This window comes from Heterodontus francisci, chromosome 4 (genome assembly GCF_036365525.1).
Source record: "Heterodontus francisci isolate sHetFra1 chromosome 4, sHetFra1.hap1, whole genome shotgun sequence".
NCBI classification, from domain to species: domain Eukaryota; kingdom Metazoa; phylum Chordata; class Chondrichthyes; order Heterodontiformes; family Heterodontidae; genus Heterodontus; species Heterodontus francisci.
The window spans coordinates 42,973,125-42,993,423 of record NC_090374.1 but is presented as its reverse complement, the minus strand read 5'-3'; the positions used below and the strand labels follow the sequence as shown (position 1 = coordinate 42,993,423).

Sequence of the window (20,299 nt, the reverse complement as noted above, 5' to 3'; positions counted from 1 at the left end):
TCAATTGAAACTAGGTCAAGCACTTATGTCCATTAATTAAAATCTAGTAATGTGGTTAATTTGTCCTGTTTAATGTTATAATTGTCAAGTTTGAGTTCATAGGCAGACTACTGGAGTTGTCACGTAAAGCTGTCTAAAATTAGCCCGGAAAGGGCAGGTGAGAAAAGGGAGCATAAATATATAGCTTTTGCCAATGACCATCATGTATAATACTTCCATAACAATGTATTACAATTTCAATAGGCTATAACATACTTTTCAGGAAGTTCTAGTTTTTTTACTTAAAAATATTTTAACTTTTGGAAATGATCAGATAGCAGAATTAGCCTTTACTGCTACAGTTACAAAGATTCTTTGACTGAACAATTCTGTCTGCAAACCCGAAAGAAATCTGTACAAGTAAATAAAATAACATTTTTTTTTAACAGTTACAATAATCAAAATTCTTTGAAATCCGAACTAACAGCAACTTTCGACCCATGCAGTTGGAGGTATTATAGGTGTTACTAATTACTCCACAGTACAGTAGAACTTGCCATAGGAGAAGCTGAAAAAAACCAGGGGTGTCACTAGACTTGTTGCTCACCACATCCAAACAGTATGAGGTGGAAAAAAAAGCAAATGCGATGCTCGGTTATATTGCTAAATCAGTTGAGTTCAAACCCCTCAGAAGTCATGTTGAGGCTGTTGTGGTGACCAGAAGAGTACTCAGTGTTCTCGCTGCCAAAGTACTAAATGCATTTTTGGTCTCCATGAATTAAGGGACCATCCAAGCCCCAGAGACAATGCAAAGGAAAGCAATGGGACGTATCTCAATGCCAAGCATATTATCTAGGGCAAATGCTTTGATAAGCCAGAGTTCTTCAGCTCAAAAAGAGACGTTTCAGAATGAACCTGATATGGGTATGGCAGCCTTGTATGGCACTGGATCAGCAACCCAAATGTTGAGAGTTCAAATTCCTCCAAGTTGTGAAATAGAATTGAATATTTAACTTGTTCAATAATGAGCTTCAGAGGCTAGAATTTGTTGATGCTACATGGTCTGACCTACGTGACCTCAGTACTAAACCTATTCTTAATGCCTGATAGGCAATAAATGCTGCCTTGACATTGTCACCCACATTTGAAGAACAAATCATGAAAATAATACTTAATATGACTGGAAAAAGTGAACCCAAATCAATATTTACATATACCAGGACAAGAAACCATCAGTTCACATTTGTGAAGCAGAGGTTTAGAACAGAATTGAATACATAGACAGAAGTATTTGCTTACAGAGGTTGCTCAACAGCAGGGAAGGTGGTTGAAGGCAGGTTACTGGACTAATTTAAAGAAGCAGCTAAATGCTCCAATAGGAAAACAGGAGGATTGTTATTCCAGAAGAATGAAATCAAGTGTACCACTGGGCCTTCTTCATTGTGACGTAAAGCCTGGCTCAGGAATAAAATTAAAACCCGACCTGACAACAGCCAACCCAAACCCGACCCGATTCCTTCAATTTTTTTTTAAATGCCCGACCTGACCGGAAAATAACAAACATATTAATGAAACAGGAAAAAATTGTACATTAAAATGAAAACAATACGAAACAAAACAGTAAAGTCCAGCCCAACCCGACCCTGAATGCTGGACGCAGAATACAGACCTGACCCCGCACATGTAGTTGGGTTTGGTTGGGTTTGGGTCAGGTAGCCAGGCTGTATTGTGATGTCTCTAAAATCTCTAACGTTAACACCGACAAACAGGATTTTCAAAATAAATCAAATCTTATAGATATAATTGGTTTCACATAAAAACAAACAGTAGCTACATTTTTAATAACCACCAACCAAAATAAAGTGGTATATTAGTATTTTTTCTATTTCACATCTAATAACATATTTGTGGTAGAAACAAAATATTTGCTCGTAAGTCACTGAAAATGGAATTTATCCCAGTTATGAGCAGTGCATTCGCAATACACACAAGAGATATTTGGTGCTCATTCCTAAGGAAATACAAGAGAGAGAGAGAGAGAGAGAGAGACAGACAGACACAGATAGACTATTTTCACTATTAATCTTACCCTTCCACAAAAACCGCACAATCCATCTCACCATGGACTCCAACCTTCCCATCCAGTCACCCAAAATATAGCTCCTAATAAAACAAAACCTCCTTAACTCTTAGAAAACATGCAGGAAAATTCCACAACCTCCATCTCCACTATTCAAACCAAGCCAGCCAATCTCCAACTGACACTTCCATGCTCCTTGCAGCCTAAGAATTACATTTCACAAACATTTGAACATCTTCATTCATACTTCTGTCCATAACATTCAACAATAGCAATAATTTTGTGGGACAAATTCCATATTCAATGGCTTGCTGCTGAAACTCCTTTATAAACCGTTCACTAATATTGACAAATGTATTTCAGTTATTTATCTTCTTATACCAGACTCTTCTACATTCTTCTTCTTTGTTATTTTAAGGCTACGTTAAAAACTTAGACATTAAAATTACGATCAAAGGAATTTGGAAGTAAGTTTCAAACAGTTCAGTTATGTCACTCTTACTGTGGCTAATTCAAGATCTTGAAAAGAAAGACAAGCAAAAACCTGTAATTTCTCTCACATGTATCATCAGATCAGCCATTCTGAGTTCATGGAGGTAGCCTGCATAACGCCATCGTACTCACTGAGTATCATGTTTCAGCAAGTTACTTCCAGCTGCAGTTAGGGGAAAGAAAATACCACAAAATGGCAGGCTAATTTATTATTTACCAATTAGAGGTATGCTGCACAAAACAGATTTTTAACTTCTTTACTTTTGTTAAATGCAAACCTTTATTCAGGGTTCATCACAGAAAAGTCAATGAGAAATATTAGGCGGTATTCATTAAATATAATATTCAAGTTTTGTAAAGGGAGCAGGAAGGGTTGTTTCTTTCAATGTCAAATATTAAAAAATCTACTTAGATGATATCAAAAACCAAAATGATATAGACAAGTTTTGAAATTCATTACAACAGTCATTTTTTCAGGAGAGTATCTATGTGGATTAGATCAGTCTACATACTCAAATTGGGACAAAGATTTAACTACTAAAAAGGGTTACTGTAGGAGGAAGCATTAATAAGAATTATTAATAATATATAGCTACATGGTAACCGGGAACTAGTCAGATGCAAGTAGCAAGTATGCCATTTCCCAGCCTTGCCCAGCACTCTGCTTGCTTTATAAGACCTGGCTCATTGCTCCCCCGTGTAAACCATTCAGCCTAAAAAAAATGAAACAAGCACTATGAAAATAATAGAAACAGTTTTTAATATGTTGAATGTCTGACATAAGGTGATTACTTATGGACTCATCAGAATGTGTAATATGTTAATCCTATCCCTTTATCTCAGAATGAATCAAAAAACATTAAAATAAGTGTTTGCGATGAATGATGTCCAACTATTTCATTCCAACTACACTACGGTGCAAGATCTGATTAAATTGAACCCTAGCTGATTTAGGTTTCAGCCCACTGAAAACTGCCATTAAATTATTATTTGAAGATTATGTTTTCACAATTTCACAGAGCCCACAACTCTAAACTCACCAGAGAACTACCATATCAGTGGCCAGTGTCACAGTGTTGAATGCTGATCAGCAACCTTTCGACTCCTGAATGCTGATTAGGAGGAATCTGAATCCAATGCATAGCTTCACGTGAAATGTCAATAAACATTTGTGCTAAACCACTTCACATAATTATAAAAGCTTTCAGAAACTGACATCAATACCCATGTCAAGTGCTTAAGCAACACAAATTCTATAAAGCTGCACTCTTTTATACGATCTCTTGAAGTTGTATTTTTGCTTCTCCTCCTCAGATAACTATAGCATAGTACTTATGATTGTACTGTCAATTCCAATAGAACTGTCAATGTTTGGTCAACCAAAGTTTTCAAATCTTTGCAAGTCATTTGCACTTTTTTGGTGAAACTATGGGCTGAAATTTATCAGCCCCTCGATGTCGGGGGTCATGGCCCGTAAAATTCTGCCGGGAGAGGCCTGCCTCGACTCTCGACGTGAGAAGGCCCTGCTGCATTTTATCGGTGGCAGTGAGGCTTCGGGGTGGCACCCCCGCCTCTCGACAGCCGGGCCTTCATTATCGTATTGTAATGAATGCAAACACATGGTAAACAACTTACCTACACCAGGCAACCTTCCCACGGCGATATTCCGGCCTGTGGACGGAGGTCCCGTGCCTTCCGATCCCTGTTTGGGGATTCAAGGTGAGACACTTGTGGGGAGGGCGGACGTGTTTAATTTTCAGGTCGGCGGGGGGGAGCAGGAAAAACATTTTTATTGGCTGTGAGGATGGTGGGAAGGGATTGAAGGGCAAAAGTGACTAGGTTGTGGGGGTGGGGGAAGAGAGAAGTTCAGGTTGGTAATAAATTGTCTACATATTTGCCAATAAAAAAAACATTGGGCGGGTGGGGTTGGGAAAGGGCCTCCAGTTTTTAATTATTTTTTAAATGGAAATGCACAATAATATGGCTTTAAAAATCTAATTTGTTCCTAAGGGCTTGAAGCCCTTTAAAAATGGAGCCGGCGCCTGCGCAACATTGGGAGTGGCCGCTCCTCCTCCTCCAGTTAAATGAGTCCCCACGTGAAATATCCCGGGGGCTCAGCGACGGTGCTTCCGTGTCTGAAGGCCGCCAACTTCAAAGCGCACTGCCATAATGTGCGGTGCCCCAATAAAATTCAGCCCCATGCGTTATTGTACCATTATATTTGCTTTTCTAAAACTAGTCTCAAATTAATATGGCTGCGTTTGCTGACAACGCAACCACTAGGTGACGCTGTACTGGCACATGCGCAAATGCAGCCTGTTCCACGAAAACGTCATAGTCTGTGACATTCAGGCAGCTGCCAGGACTAGAGATGGCGCTGCTCAAATAATCAAACAAAGGAAACGTAAACCCATGGCAGCACACAATGGCAGGAGCGCGCGGACGGGGGTGAAGAGAGAGCGAGCGAGCGGGCCGGGAAGAGAGCGAGCTGGGGGGTGGGGGGCGGAGCAGAGGGGAGAGAAAGCGGGCGGGGTGGGGGGGAGAAAGTGAGTGAGGTGGGGGGGCGAGGAGAGCGCACCCACCGCTACCAAGGTCTTAGGCCGCACTCTCCCCGCTTACCCGGGTTACGCAATGACATCATCTGAAAAAGCGCCAACCAGTCCTGGCATTGCGGAACACAGCGCGCACACAGACAGCAGGAGCCCATTTGCACATGTGCGCAGCTTGGCACAGTATGATGACGTTAGCGGCTGGATGCGTGGTCAAGAATCACTTTGAATTAATATTGTAATTGCAATAAAGCCTAAATTTGAATTTAAGCAAGCTTTTACATCTCGATGTGTAGTTACTTTTAAGTAGTTTGAGAATTAAATATACATCCCACTTTGTATACGTAAAAGGTGTAGATCGAGAATTGCAATAAAATGGCACAATGCAGGATGTGACAGCTAGAAAAAGAGCTGATAATAAGTGATTGCCACATAAGAAAATCAAACATCGTCTTCATTTTTCTAGGTTACTACATTTAGAAATTACCAGTTTTAACAGGGGATTTATTTGATTTTAACAAACATCTGCATACATACAGATGATAAAATAACCTAAAGAAACATGAAACCCTTAGTCTACATAGCTGAGGTAAACATTCTCTGTTTAATGCCTCACCTTTGTTTTGAACTGGAACGTGATCTTTTCTTTCGAGATCGGGAATAGGATCGGGATCTTCTGTTTTTCTCATCACTTTCTTTTTCCACCACTTGAATAAGTAAATTTAAAACAAATGATGGGTAATAACCAGTAAGTTATACCGAATTACATAGCATGTACAACACAGAAATAAGTCACTGTGGCTAGAAAATTACAAATATATATCCCACTTTAAATACGTAAGAGTGTAGAGCAGGAATTGTAATAAAATGTCACAGTACTGCATTTTGAAATTAATTTAAATAAATACCAGTGTGGTGAGAGTGACTGCCCTTGACATCATGGCAGCATTTGACTGAGTGTGGCATCAAGGAGCCCTAGCAAAACCAAAGTCAATGGGAATCGGGGTAGGAGGGTGGGGGGTACGGTGGGGAGACGTAAGCCTCCACTGGTTGGAGTCATACCTAGTACAAAGGAGGATGGTTGTGATTGTTGGAGGCCAATGATCTGAGCCCCAGGACAGTGCTTCAAGAGTTCCTCAGGGTACTGCCAGGGTAGCCCAAACCATCTTCAGCTGCTTCATCAGTGACCTTCCCTCCAACATAAGGTCAGATGTAGGATGTTCATTGATGATTGCACAGTATTCTGTACCATTCACAACTTCTCAGATACTGAAGGAGTCTGTGCCCACATGAAGCAAGACCTGGACAACATTTAGGCTTGGGCTGATAAATGGCAAGAAACATTTGCGCCACACAACTGCCACTCAATGACCATCTCCCCATGACATTTAACAGCATTACTATCACTGAATCCCTCACAATCCACATCCTGAGGGAGGTGCCATTGACCAGAAACTTACCTGGACCAGTCAAATAAATAGTGTGGCTACAAGAGCAGGTGAAGAGGCTGGAAATTCTGCAGTGAGTAACTGACCTCCTGACTCCCAAAATCCTGTCCACGATCTACAAGGCCCAAGTCAGGAGTGTGATGGACGACTCTCCAATTGCCTGGATTAGTATAGCTCCAACAACACTAAAGAAGCTCGACATCATCCAAGACACAGCAGTCCGCTTCATCGACATGCCATCCACCACCGATGCACAGTGACAGCAGTGTGTACCATATACAAGATGCACTGCCAAGGCTTCTTCGACAGCACCTTCCGAATCTGCTACCTCTACCACCTAAAAGGACAAAGGCAGCAGATGCATGGGAACACCACCACCTGCAAGTTGACCTCCAAGACACCACCCTGACTTCACAAAAATCACAGAATTATTACAGCACAGGAGGCCATTTGGCTCGTCATATCTGCACTGGCTCTCCGAAAGAGCAATTTACCTAGTGCCACTCCCGCGCCTTCTCCCCGTAGCCCTGCACATTCTTTCTTTTCAGATAACAATCCAATTCCCTCTTGAATGCCTCAATTGAACCTGCCTCCACCACACTCTCAGGCAGTACATTCCCGATTCTAACCGCTGCATTCCAGACCCTAACCACTCGCTGTGAGAAGAAGACTTTCCTCATGACACAATTGCTTCTTTTGCCAATTAGATTAAATCTGTGCCCTTTTGTTCTCAATCCTTCCACCACTGGGAACAGTTTTTTCCTATTTACTCTGTCCAGACCCCTCATGATTTTGAACACCTCTATCAAATCTCCTCTCAACCTTCTCTTTTCCAAGGAAAACAGTCCCAACTTCTCCAATCTATGCACGTAACTCAAGTTCCTCATCCCTGGAACTATTCTCGTGAATCTATTTTGCACTCTCTCAAATGCCTTCATAACTTACCTAAAATGTGGTGCACAGAACTGGACGCAATACTACAATTGAGGCCGAACCAGTATTCTTTACAAGTTCAACACAACTTCCTTGCTTTTGTATTCTATGTCCCTATTAATGAAACCTAGGATGCTGTAGTATGCTCTATTAACTACACTCTCAACCTGTCCTGCCACCTTCAATGATTTATGCACATATACACCCAGGTCCCTCTGCTCCTGCACCCCCTTTAGAATTGCATCCTTTATTTTATATTGACTTTCTGCATTCTTCCTACCAAAATGAATCGCTTCACACTTCTCTGCATTAAATTTTACCTGCCACTTGTCCACCCATTCCACCAACCTGTCTTCGTCCTTTTCAATTTCTACACTATCCTCCGCACAGCTCACAAAATTTCCAAGTTTCATATCATCCGCAAATTTTGAAATTGTGCCTTGTACACCAGGGTCTAGGTCATTAATATACATCAGGAACAGCAAAGGTCCTAACACTGGCCCCTGGAAAACTCCACTACAAACTTTTCTCCAGTCCGAAGAACATCCATTAACCACTACTCTGTTTCCTGTCACTCAGCCAATTACATTTCCATGTTGCTAGTGCCCCTTCTGTAACTTTTGCAATTCCCCAGTCCGCTGGCACCACCCCTGAATCTAAGGAAGAGTGGAAAATTATAGCCAATGCCTCTGCAATTCCCACTCTCACTTCCCTCAGTATCCTTGGATGCACCTCATCCGGTCCTGATTGCTTGGAAGTCCGAAAGGACATAGCTGCTAGACTGGTTATGCGGCAGGTGGTGAGGGAACCAACAAGAGGGAAAAACATACTTGACCTCGTCCTCACCAATCTGCCTGCCAAAGATGCATCTGTCCATGACAGTATTGGTAGGAGTGACCACCGCACAGTCCTTGTGGAGACCAAGTCCCTCCTTCCCATTGAAAATACCCTCCTTTGTGTTGTGTGGCACTACCACTGTGCTAAATGGGATAGATTTCGAACAGACCTAGCAATGCAAAACTGGGCATCCATGAGGCGCTGTGGGCCATCAGCAGCAGCAGAATTGTACTCAACCACAACCTGTAACCTCATGGCCCGGCATATCCCCCACTCTACCATTACCATCAAGCCAGGAGACCAACCCTGGTTCAATGAAGAGTGCAGGAGGGCATATCAAGAGCAGCACCAGGCATACCTCAAAATGAGGTGTCAACCCAGTGAAGCAACAACACAGGACTATCTGTGTACCAAACTGCGTAAGCAGCATGCGATAGACAGAGCTAAGCGATCCCATAACCAACGCATCAGATCTAAGCTCTGCAGTCCTGCCATGTCCAGCCGTGCATGGTGGTGGACAATTAAACAACTAACTGGCGGAGGTGGCTCCACAAATATTCCCATCCTCAATGATGGGTGAGCCCAGCACATTAGTGCAAAAGATAAGGCTGAAGCATTTGCAACAATCTTCAGCCAGACGTGCCAAGTTGATGATCCATCTCAACCTCCTCCTGAAGTCCCCAGCATCAGAGATGCCAGACTTCAGCCAATTCGATTCACTTCGCGTGATATCAAGAAACAACTGAAGGCACTGGATACTGCAAAGGCTATGGGCCCTGACAATATTCCGGGAACTTGCCACGCCCCTAGCCAAGCTGTTCCAGTACAGCTACAACACTGGCAACTACCCTGCAATATGGAAAATTGCCCAGGTACATCCTGTACACAAAAAGCAGGGCAAGTCCAACCCGGTCAATTACCGCCCCATCAGCTTCCCCTTAATCATCAGTAAACTGAAGGAAGCTGTCATCAACAGTGCCATCAAGCGGCACTTGCTTAGCAATAACCTTCTCAGTGACGCTCAGTTTGGGTTCCGCCAGGGCCACTCAGCTCCTGACCTCATTACAGCCTTGGTTCAAACATGGACAAAAGAGCAGAACTCAAGAGGTGAGGTGAGAGTGACTGCCCTTGACATCAAGGCAGCATTTGACCGAGTATGGCATCAAGGAGCCCCAGCAAAACTGAGGTCAATGGGAATCAGGGGGAAAACTCTCCGCTGGTTGGTCATACCTAGCGCAGAGGAAGATGGTTGTGGTTGTTGGAGGTCAATCACCTGAGCTCCAGGACATCATCACTGCAGGAGTTCCTCAGGGTAGTATCCTAGGCCCAACCATCTTCAGCTGCTTCGTCAATGACCTTCCTTCAATCATTAGGTCAGAAGTGGGGATGTTCGCTGATGATTGCACAATGTTCAGCATCATTCACAACTCCTCAGATACTGAAGCAGTCCGTGTAGAAATGCATCAAGACTTGGACAATATCCAGGCTTGGGCTGATAAGTGGCAAGTAACATTCGCGCGACACAAGTGCCAGGCAATGACCATCTCCAACAAGAGAGAATCTAACCATTTCGCTATGACATTCAATGGCATTACCATCACTGAATCCCCCACTATCAACATCCTAGGGGCTACCATTGACCAGAAACTGAACTGAGGTAGCCATATAAATACCATGGCTACAAGAGCAGGTCAGAGGCTAGGAGTCCTGCGGCAAGTAACTCACCTCCTGACTCCCCAAAGCCTGTCCACCATCTAAAAGACACAAGTCAGGAATGTGATGGAATACTCTCCATTTGCCTGGATGGGTGCAGCTCCAACAACACTCAACAAGCTCGACACAATCCAGGACAAAGCAGCCCGCTTGATTGGCACCCCATCTACAATATTCACTCCCTCCACCACCAACGCACAGTGGCAGCAGTGTGTACCATCTACAAGGTGCACTGCAGCAACACACCAAGGCTGCTTAGACAGCACCTTCCAAACCCGCGACCTCTTACCAACTAGAAGGACAAAGGCAGCAAATGCATGGGAACACCACTATCTGCAAGTTCCCCTCCAAGTCACACACCATCCTGACTTGGAACTATATCGCCATTCCTTTACTGTCGCTGGGTCAAAATCCTGGAACTCCCTTCCTAACAGCACTGTGGGTGTTCAAGAAGGCAGCTCACCACCACCTTCTCAAGGGCAATTAGGGATGGGCAATAAATGCTGGCCTGGCCAGCGACGCCCACATCCCATGAATGAATTTTAAAAAACTCACCGTTCATTTAATGTCACTGGGCCAAAAACCTGGCACTGCCTTCCTAATAGCACTGTGGGCGTAACTGCACCACATGGACTGCAGAGGTACAAAGCGGCAGTTCATCACCACCTGCTCAAGTGTAATTCGGAATGGACAATTGTAAAGACAAAAACCAGAACTTCATCAGGTCTCTTTTGTGATTAGATTTAATTTATATTCTTCCTCAATAAATTAAACTGACAATTTGTCTTTCTTCAAATAGTGAAAAACTTTATTTTAAAATGAAAATACCCACATGCAGATTGCCGAACTATTAAATACACTCATGACACTCCTCATAATTGCCTCACTTTGGGGCATTCAATTGACAAATTTACCCTAAGGGCTTATTTTAACTTCCAGCAATAGCGGGAAAAAAACCTTAAGTGGCTATAGTTTTTTTAAAAATAAGTATTTGTAGGGAACAGGAGAGTAAATGAATTATACAAATATAATAATGCAATTTAAAATTGCACATCAGCTTTAAGTGTAATTTTGGTCTGGAGTTCTAACTGAATACTAAAGAGTCATTGAAAGATAATTAAGTAAATATGTGGTAAATGACTGGTGAGAAGAAAATGTTTAACGTCAAATATCTATCATGAAAATCTGAGATTTATTTCTTTACACTCTTATTTATTATACCTGGTTCAATAACTGCTGATATAAAGGACTGGGCTTCTCTCACTCTCTTCATCACTTCTTCAAGCTCTTTGGCAGCTGCCTGTGGTGTCATCTCAGGAGGCTTCACAATCGCATTATTAGAATGATTGATTCTAAATATTAAAAATACAAAAAAAATCCTTTCAAGCACATTCAGAGATTCAAAGTCCTTCCTGGAAAAGTCATAGATGGAAATTACTGGCCTAAAAGTCATCCTATCAATTCACAATACAGAAAATTTCCAAATTTTGCTGATCTTTTCTGATTTAACACAGAACATAAGTTTCATAATCATCTTCCTTTTACCAAAACTTATAAAGAACAGGGACACATTTTCCCCTGTGTGATTGGATGCTTTGACGATGTGCAACAAAGTAATTTATATGGGTAAATTGAAAATGCACCTGGGGCACAACCCAATGATTGTCCTTTTCTGGAATCTTCCTTTAATATCACAAGGGGTCATTTTCCCAGCACCTGGGAGGGGGGTTTGGAAATGGAGTAGCCATGAAAATGGCTCCCCAATGTGTTCCAGCCTCCTTGCGTTTTTACTGGAAGCGGCTTCACAGCAGTGATGGAAACCCGCCCACCAGCGGCGGAAAGCTAATTAAGGTAATTATGGAGGCAATTAGCGGGCATTTTTGAAAGGCTATGGAATTCTGCCAGCAGCACACGACGGACCTCTACTGTGTCTGCAGCTCTTATAACTGGACAATGCTCCTGGAGGTGGCTTATTAATTGGCGTCCTCCAGGAAGATTGTGCCCAAGGTCCCGCCATGTGCAGGTCCTTGTTTGGGAGCTGGAAATCAGCCTGATGTCAGGTTCACAACTCGAACGGGAAAACTCAGGTCATAATGTTCACTGAGCATATAACCAATTCTATAAAAGACTGCAAACATTTATTTTCCCAAAGCTAAGACCCAGAAATTATGTTTCAAAAGCAGCCAATATGCTCCTGCCCCTGTTTCTGGGCAGAAGACAACCAGGTGATTCAAATGACCTGACCTACCAAATAAAAGTATGGTCACTTTCAATACACTGCATCAGTCCAGCACTTGGGCATAGGAGGGAATGAATTAAATTTCAGTGTGTATTTCCTTCCAGGGTATTCTGTACTAGGTTTTTGAAGAAAATTTAGGGATAGAGTGATGTAGAACAAGGTGGCATTCTAAGACTGAAAACATGAAAAATGGCGCTTACCAATTCACATGCCAGAGATGTAGAATAATTTCACTAATTCAGTGGGAAACCTTGCTTGACAGGATTGGTGCGACATCTCCAAACCATCCTGAGCAAGGCTGCTGCTGGGAGTACAGGATTTTCCCTGCAGTATCAGCTTGGCAGTCTTGCACCTGACTCAGAGGTTGTGGGTTCAAGTGCAACGACACGATGACATTCCAATGCAGCAACAAGAGACTGCTGCATTGTTGAAAATGATGCCCATCAGTCGAGATATTAAATCAACACTAGGGTCTGCCTGTTCAGGTGTATCTTAAAGAACTATAAAGGTGTATGTTAAAAAGAACAGGGAATTCTCCCAATGTCCTGGCTAACTTTGATCCATCAACTAACATCACCCAAAGCAGATTACTTGTTTATCTCAACACAGCCTGTGGGATCACGTTGTCCACAAAATGGTGGATACATTTCCCATTGTAATATCAGTCACAACAATTCAAAGCAATGTACTTTCAGATGTTGTTGCAGTTAGAAAGTTTTATAAAAATACAATTTTAGAATCAACTAAAGGAAAGCTCATAAAATCAGATTAAGATCTGTAAAGTTATCCCTATTTTTGCTAAGGACATCAGAAAGATTACACGAGGGCTAGTAAAACAGTCAAAATGTTCACAAAATGCTTTCCCAGAGATCCTGGAATAAACTCCAATCCGGCTGTCCATTATACCCCTGCCTGATTTTCTTCTCCATTGAAGTCAAGCCACCCATTTTACGCCCCTGCCAAAGTTGAATTTTACTTCTGCAGAGTTTACACACTGTGGCAGTTTCCTTTCAATAACTGCCAATTGGTCCTTAGTTCTACCTTTCTATTTGTCCTGAATCCTGCTCATCATTTGCAAACTATAAGACATACCCAGATCAGTTCCATCTCATACAAATGTACATGGCAACAATTAAATATTTTAAAAATGTATAGTTCTATAAAAGAAACTTAATAAAATAGCACTCTGCAGCAATAAATAAATCTATGCCATAACAGAGGTACCTGCACAAGCACAACAGGAACATAACAGCAGGAGTAGGCCATTCAGCCCATTGAGCCTGCCCTGCTATTCAATATGATCGTGGCTGATCATCCATTTCAATGCCTTTTTCCCCACACTATCCCCATATCCCCTGATGTCATTTGAATTTAGAAATCTGTCAATCTCTGCTTTAAACATACCCAATGACTGAGCTTCCACAGCCCTCTGGCATAGAGAACTCCAAAGATTCACAACCCTCTGAGTAAAGAAATTTCTCCTCATCTCTGTCCTAAGTGGCTTCCCCCTTATTTTGAAATTCTGTCCCCTGGTTTTAGACTCCCCAACCAGGGGAAACATCTTAGCTGCATCTACTCTCTCTATCCTTTTAAGTATTTTGTAGGCTTCAATGACATCACCTCTCATTCTTCGAAACTCTAGAGAATACAGGCCCAGTTTCCCCAATCTCTCTTCATAGGACAGTCCTGTCATCCTGGGAACAAGTCTGGTGAACCTCCGTTGCACTCCCTCATTGGCAATAACATCCTTCCTAAGGTAAGGGGATTAAAACTGCACACATCCTCCAAGTGCGGTCTAACCAGGGTTCGATACAACTGAAGCAAGACTTCAATACTCTTGTACTCAAATTATCTTGCGATAAAGACTAACCATTAGCCTTCCCAATAGCTTGCTGCACCTGCATGCTAGCTTTCAGTGACTTATTGACAAGGACAACCAGGTCCCTTTGTACATCTACACTTTCTAATCTCTTACCATTTAAAAAATATTCTACACATCTATTTCTCCTACCAAAGTGGATAACTTCACGTTTGTCCACATTATATTCCATCTGCCATGTTCTTGCCCACTCACTAAGTCTGTCCAAATCCCCTTGAAGCTGCTTTGCATCTTCCTCACAACACACATTCCCACCTAGTTTTGTGTCATCCGCGAACTTGGAAATACTACATTTGGTCCCCACATGCAAATCATTGATATATATTGTGAACAGCTGGGGCCCAAGCACTGATCCCTGTGGTACCCCACTGGTCACAGCTTGCCAATGCAAGAATGACCCATGTATTCCTACTTTCTGTTTTCTGCCTGTTAACCAATCCTTAATCCATACCAGTATATTACCTCCTATCCCACGTGCTTTAATTTTGCTAACCAACCTCCTGTCGGGGATTTTATCAAAAGCCTTCAGAAAATCCAAGTATACCATGTCCACCGACTGCGCTTTATCAATTCTGTTAGTAACATCCTCAAAAAACTCCAACAGGTTCGTTAAACATGATTTCCCATCCATAAATCTATGTTGACTATGCCCAATCAGATCATTATTATCCAAGTGTCCATTTATCACATCCTTTCGAATAGATTCTAGCATTTTCCCAACGACTGATGTAAGGCTAACAGGTCTGTAATTCCATTTTCTCTCTCCCTCCCTTCTTAAATAGTTGGGTGACATTTGCGACCTTCCAATCTGCAGGAACCGCTCCAGAATCTATAGAATTACGGAAGATGCATCCACTATCTCCATAGCTACCTCTTTCAACACTTTGGGATGTAGAATATCAGGTCCTGGGGACTTATCAGCCTTCAGCCCCATTAATTTCTCCAATACAACCTTCTTACTAGTACTAATTTCCTTCAATTCCTCATTCCCCCTAATCCCTTGGATCTCTAATTCTGGGAGATTTCTTGTATCTTCCTCAGTGAAGACAAACACAAAGTAATCATTTAGCTTCTCTGCCATTTCTCTATTTCCCATTATAAATTCTCCTGACTCTGCCTGTAATGGACCCATATTTGTCTTAGCCAAACATTTCCTTTTTAAGTACCTGTAGAAGCTTTTACAGTTCATTCTTATATTTTTTGCTAGCTTACTTTCATATTCTATTCTTCCTTTCTTTATCAGCTTCTTCGTCCTCCTTTGCTGTTTTCTAAAATCCTCCCAATCCTCAGGTTTACTATTTCTGGCAACTTTATAGGTCTTTTTTTTAAATCTTATATAATCTTAAACTTCCTTTGTTATCCACGGTTGACTGCCTTTACTTTTGGGGTTTTTGTGCTTTTAAGGAATGTATAGTTGCTGTAAACTATGTAATATTTCTTTAAAGACTATCCATTGCCTATGTACTGTCATACCTTTTAATGAATTTTCCCAATCCACCTCAGCCAATTTGTCCCTCATACCTTCATAATTTCCTTTGTTCAAATTTAACACCCTAGCTTCAGATTGAACTACCTCACTTTCAAACATAATGTAAAATTCTATCATATTATGGTCACTCATGCCTAAAGGTTCTTTTACAACAAGATTATTAATTAGCCCTTTCTAATTACATAAAACTAGATCTAAAATTGCCTGTTCTCTAGTTGGTTCTACATACTGCTCCAGAAAACCATTTCTAACACATTCCAGAAACTCGTTTGCCATAGCATTAGTGGTCATTAGGTTTACCCAGTCTATATGCTGATTGAAGTCACCCATGTTTAGTGTATTACCCATGCCACATGCTTCTCTAATCTCCTGATTAATACCATGCCCCACACTAACACTACTGTTTGGTGGCCTATAAACAACTCCTACCAATGTTTGCTGCCCCTTGCTGTTTCTTAGCTCCACCCAAACAGATTCCACATTTTGTTCTTCTGATCTGAGATCCTCCCTTACTAATGTACTGATCCCATCCCTTATTATCAGCGCAACACCACCTCCTTTTCCTTTTTGCCAGTCCTTCCTAAATGTCGAATATTCTTGAATATTCAGTTCCGAGTCTTGGTCACCCTGTAGCCACGTTTCCTTAATGGCAATTAGATCATGCCCATTTACCTCTATTTGGGCCTTTAAATCATCTACCTTGTTGCGAATGCTGCATGCATGCAGGTAGAGTGCCCTTAACCACTGAAAAAGTAAGCCTTCTAGGCTTTAGTTGTATTAGTTTTCGACAGTAATCATTGAGGAGATTCATCTTAGGTTTTAAACTTTATGATGGAATGAACTGTTAATACTTTTGTTTCCTGTTTGTCAGGTGTAGCATCTTTTCACTTTGTGAGAGCAATTCCCAGGTCTACTGGTTTGGCCAATGTCTGTGAGCTATTTTATTTGAAATCTAATATCCTATAACACATCAAAGGATGAAAATGATATATCAGGGAGGAGCAGCTTAAAAAAAACATCAAATGGCAAGTTCACGGACAGCCATTATAGTTTGATGATCTTTTTCTGGATCTATAACACACACTTTAAGTAAATGGCTGGTTACTGTTTAAATCAATAATCTAAACAAGTGAAAACCTACTTTAAAGGCCTGTCCCCGAACATGGCACCATTGAAGGCCAAGGCTCGTAATACAGAAGACTGCTCAGCAAATTCCACAAAGGCAAATCTGGTTGGCTGCGTCTCATCTCCTGCCATACGTACAAACTTCACCTCACCCACCTGGCTGAAAAATTCTAGTAGCTGGTCTGCTGTTGTAGTCTTTAAAGAAAAATAAAGGTAAGATAATTACTGTCACTATTAAAGAGAACAATGCACCCATTGTTATTCATAATGCTGTGCAATAATCCTGCAATTCTAGTATGGAGCATTCTTCAACTTTACCACAGGTCAGAAAGCTGACACGCAAGTACTGCAGCCATCGACCCTGTGTTCACTTTTAGATAGATTTCGACAAACAGAGTTTTTAAAAAATAAAGTTCTTATAAAGACAGGAGCTTGAGGGGCAAGTGGATCTGGAGAGGGAATATAGGAATAAAGAAGGGCGGTGTACAAGAAGTCAGAGTCAGAAGAACAGAGGAAGGTTGTAGGACTGAAGGAGGTTACTCAGACTGACAAAGGGTGGGAAACGGTGTTCCACAAGGCTCGGTGCTAGGCCCACTGTCACTCAGCACTCAAGTAAACAATTTGGACTCAAAAATCAAACTACAATTTCAAAATATGCAGAAGACACCAACTGTTTTGGGGGAGGGTGGGGTGTAGTTAATAAAGAGAAGGACTGCAACAAAATACAGGAAGACATTAATAAGCTTGCAGAATGGTTCTGTAATTAGCAAATGAATTTTAATATAGATAACTATGATGTGGTACATTTTCGTGGAAGAATATACTCCTTGGAAAATAAGTATTTCAATGGAACTGGGGGATCCGTGGCACAGAGGCACAAATTAATAAAAGTAATAGCACAGGTTAATAGTGCCATGAAAAAAGTAAAGAAAGCACTGGGGTTCATTTCTAGAAGGATCAAACTGAAAAACAGAGAAGTTAAACTTATACACACTTGCAATACTGTGAACTGTTCTGGTCATCGTATTATAGAAAGGATATTGAGGCACTGTACAACATGCAGAGAAAGGTTTACAAGAACGATACCAGAACTGAGAGGTTATACCCACCAGGAAACATTGAACAGACTGAGACCCTTTTCTCTAGAAAAGGGAAGACTGAGGGGTGAGCAGAGACATCGTTAAGATTATGAAAGGTTCTGATCGGGTAGGCATAGAGATGATGTTTCCACTTGAGGGGCAAACCAGAACTAGAGTCCATAAATATAAGATAGTCACTAATAAATCCAATAGGGAATTCAGGTGAAAATTCTTTATTAAGTTAGAATGTGGACCTTGCTACCACAAGGAGTAGTTGAGGCAACTACCATAGATGCATTTAAGGGGGAGCTAAATAAACACATATTAGAAAAAGGAACAGAAAGATATCTTGATGGGTTACAACAACCTATATTTATATAGCACTTTTAACCTAATAAAATGTCCCAAGGTGCTTCACAGAAGCATTATAAAACAAAATACGACACCAAGTCACATAAGGGGATATTAGGTCAGAGGACCAAAAGCTTAGTCAAAGAGGTAGTTTTAAGGAGTTTCTTAAAGGAGGAAAGCATGGTAGAGAGGCAGAGAGATCTAGGAAGAGCATTCCAGAGCTTAGAGCCTAGGCAACTGAAGGTGTGGCCACCAATGGGGGATTGATTAAAATCGGGGATGCTCAAGAGGCTAGAATTAGGAGTGCAGATATCTCAGAAGGTTGTGGAGCTGGAGGAGATTACAGAGATAGGAAGGAATTTGAAAACAAGGATGAGAATTTTAAAATCAAGACATCGCTTTACCGGGAGCCAATGTAGGTCAGCAAGCACAGGGGTGATAGGTGGTCAGGCAGCAGAGTTTTCAATGACCTTGGTTCATAGAGGAGTGCATGGGAATAGTCAAGTCTAAAAGTAATGAAGGCATGAATGATGGTTTCAGCAGCAGATGAGCTGAGACGGGGCAAAGTTTGGAGATGTTATGGGTTAGATGAAAAGGAAGAATGTGCAGGGTTATGGGGAGAAGGCAGGGGAATAGAACTAATGGAGTTGCTCTTTCAGAGAGCCGGTGCAGACATGACTGGCCGAATGGCCTCCGTCTGCGCTGTTTCAATTCTGTGATTCTGTGACGAAGGAGGGTGAGAGGAGGCTCGTATGAAGCATAAACACGGGCATGAACCTGCTGAGCCAAATGACCCATTTCTGTGCTGTAAATACTATGTAATAAGTACGCACAAGGCCATTAAAGGATTTAAATGCCCATTTGTCGCATATACAGCCGATTTCTCAGATGTTCCACGAAGGTATATCTGTACTGATAATTGGAGACTTCAACATCACCTTCTCAAGGACAGTTAGGGATGGGCAACAAATGCTGGCCTTGCCAGTGACACTCACATCCCGTGAACAAATAAAGAAAAATTACTGGGTGCTTGTGGTAGGATGTTTATTAATAGAATTATCGAATTCTGCTTAGTTTGACAGAAGCTCAACTTTGCGTCTCTTTCCAGTCCTGATAACGTAAGAACATAAGAAGTTGGTGCAGAGGTAGGCCATAATCGCTAATGTGGAAATATTAGCTGAAGAGTACTACAGCCTATTGAATCATGGAAAGTTACAGCACAGAACAGGCATTTGGTTCATCAAGTGTTTGTTGGTACCTTTCTCCACGAGATAGACAGAGTGGAGAAGCTAGGTTCTTCTCATTAAGAGAAGCAGATTTAACAGAGGTGTTCAAAATCATGAGGGGTCTAGACAAAGTAGACAGAAACTGTTCCCATTGGTTGAAGAGTAGATAATTGGAGGACACAGATTTAAAGTGAGTGGCAAAAGAACCAAGGGTGACATGAGGAAAAACATTTTGATGCAGCGAGTGGTTAGCATCTGGAATGAAGTGCCCAAAAGGGTGGTGAAGGCAGATTCAATCGTGGCTTTCAAAAGGGAAAATATTTGCAGAGTTGTGAGGAAAGGGTGAGGGAGTAGCAGTTGGCATCCTTCCATCTATAAAAGATGATGGGCACGCAGCAAACAATCCACCTTGGTGGGATGTCTCCTCTTGGTGCACCTTTGCTGATGGCTGTGAATGCCAATCCTTGAGAGGCAGGTTCTGCCCACAAGCACCGCACATGAAGTGGAGCCATCAAACTGTACAGTTCAGTGCATGTTGTCATGGAAGGAGCGGATGAGGCTAGGGACCTTCAATGGACAGCCAACTTTTCCCAAAATCTTGAAGAGCCCTGCTCTGCTGATGGTGTTGAATGCCTTAGTGAGATCTACAACAGTGAAGTAAAGGGGTATACTCTGTTCCCTAAAATAAAAGCAAAATACTGCGGATGCTGGAAATCTGAAATAAAAACAAGAAATGCTGGAACCACTCAGCAGGTCTAGCAGCATCTGTGAAAAGAGAAGCAGAGTTAACGTTTCGGGTGACCCGAAACGTTAACTCTGCTTCTCTTTTCACAGATGCTGCCAGACCTGCTGAGTGGTTCCAGCATTTCTTGTTCTTGTA

The 20,299-nt window shown here is 41.9% G+C and overlaps 1 protein-coding gene across 3 annotated transcripts in view; it reads right to left on the bottom strand.

Annotated features, from left to right (window-relative positions):
- srek1 (splicing regulatory glutamine/lysine-rich protein 1) overlaps nt 1–20,299 on the bottom strand; it is an 83,954-nt gene that overhangs the window by 39,134 nt on the left and 24,521 nt on the right. For all 3 annotated transcript variants that reach the window (XM_068029429.1, XM_068029430.1, XM_068029431.1), the window contains exons 5-7: nt 16,780–16,958; nt 11,253–11,383; nt 5,717–5,807 (exon numbers count right to left, since the gene is read on the bottom strand). In XM_068029429.1, coding sequence (XP_067885530.1) covers nt 5,717–5,807; nt 11,253–11,383; nt 16,780–16,958 — 401 coding nt within the window. The remainder of the gene's footprint in view (nt 1–5,716; nt 5,808–11,252; nt 11,384–16,779; nt 16,959–20,299) is intronic.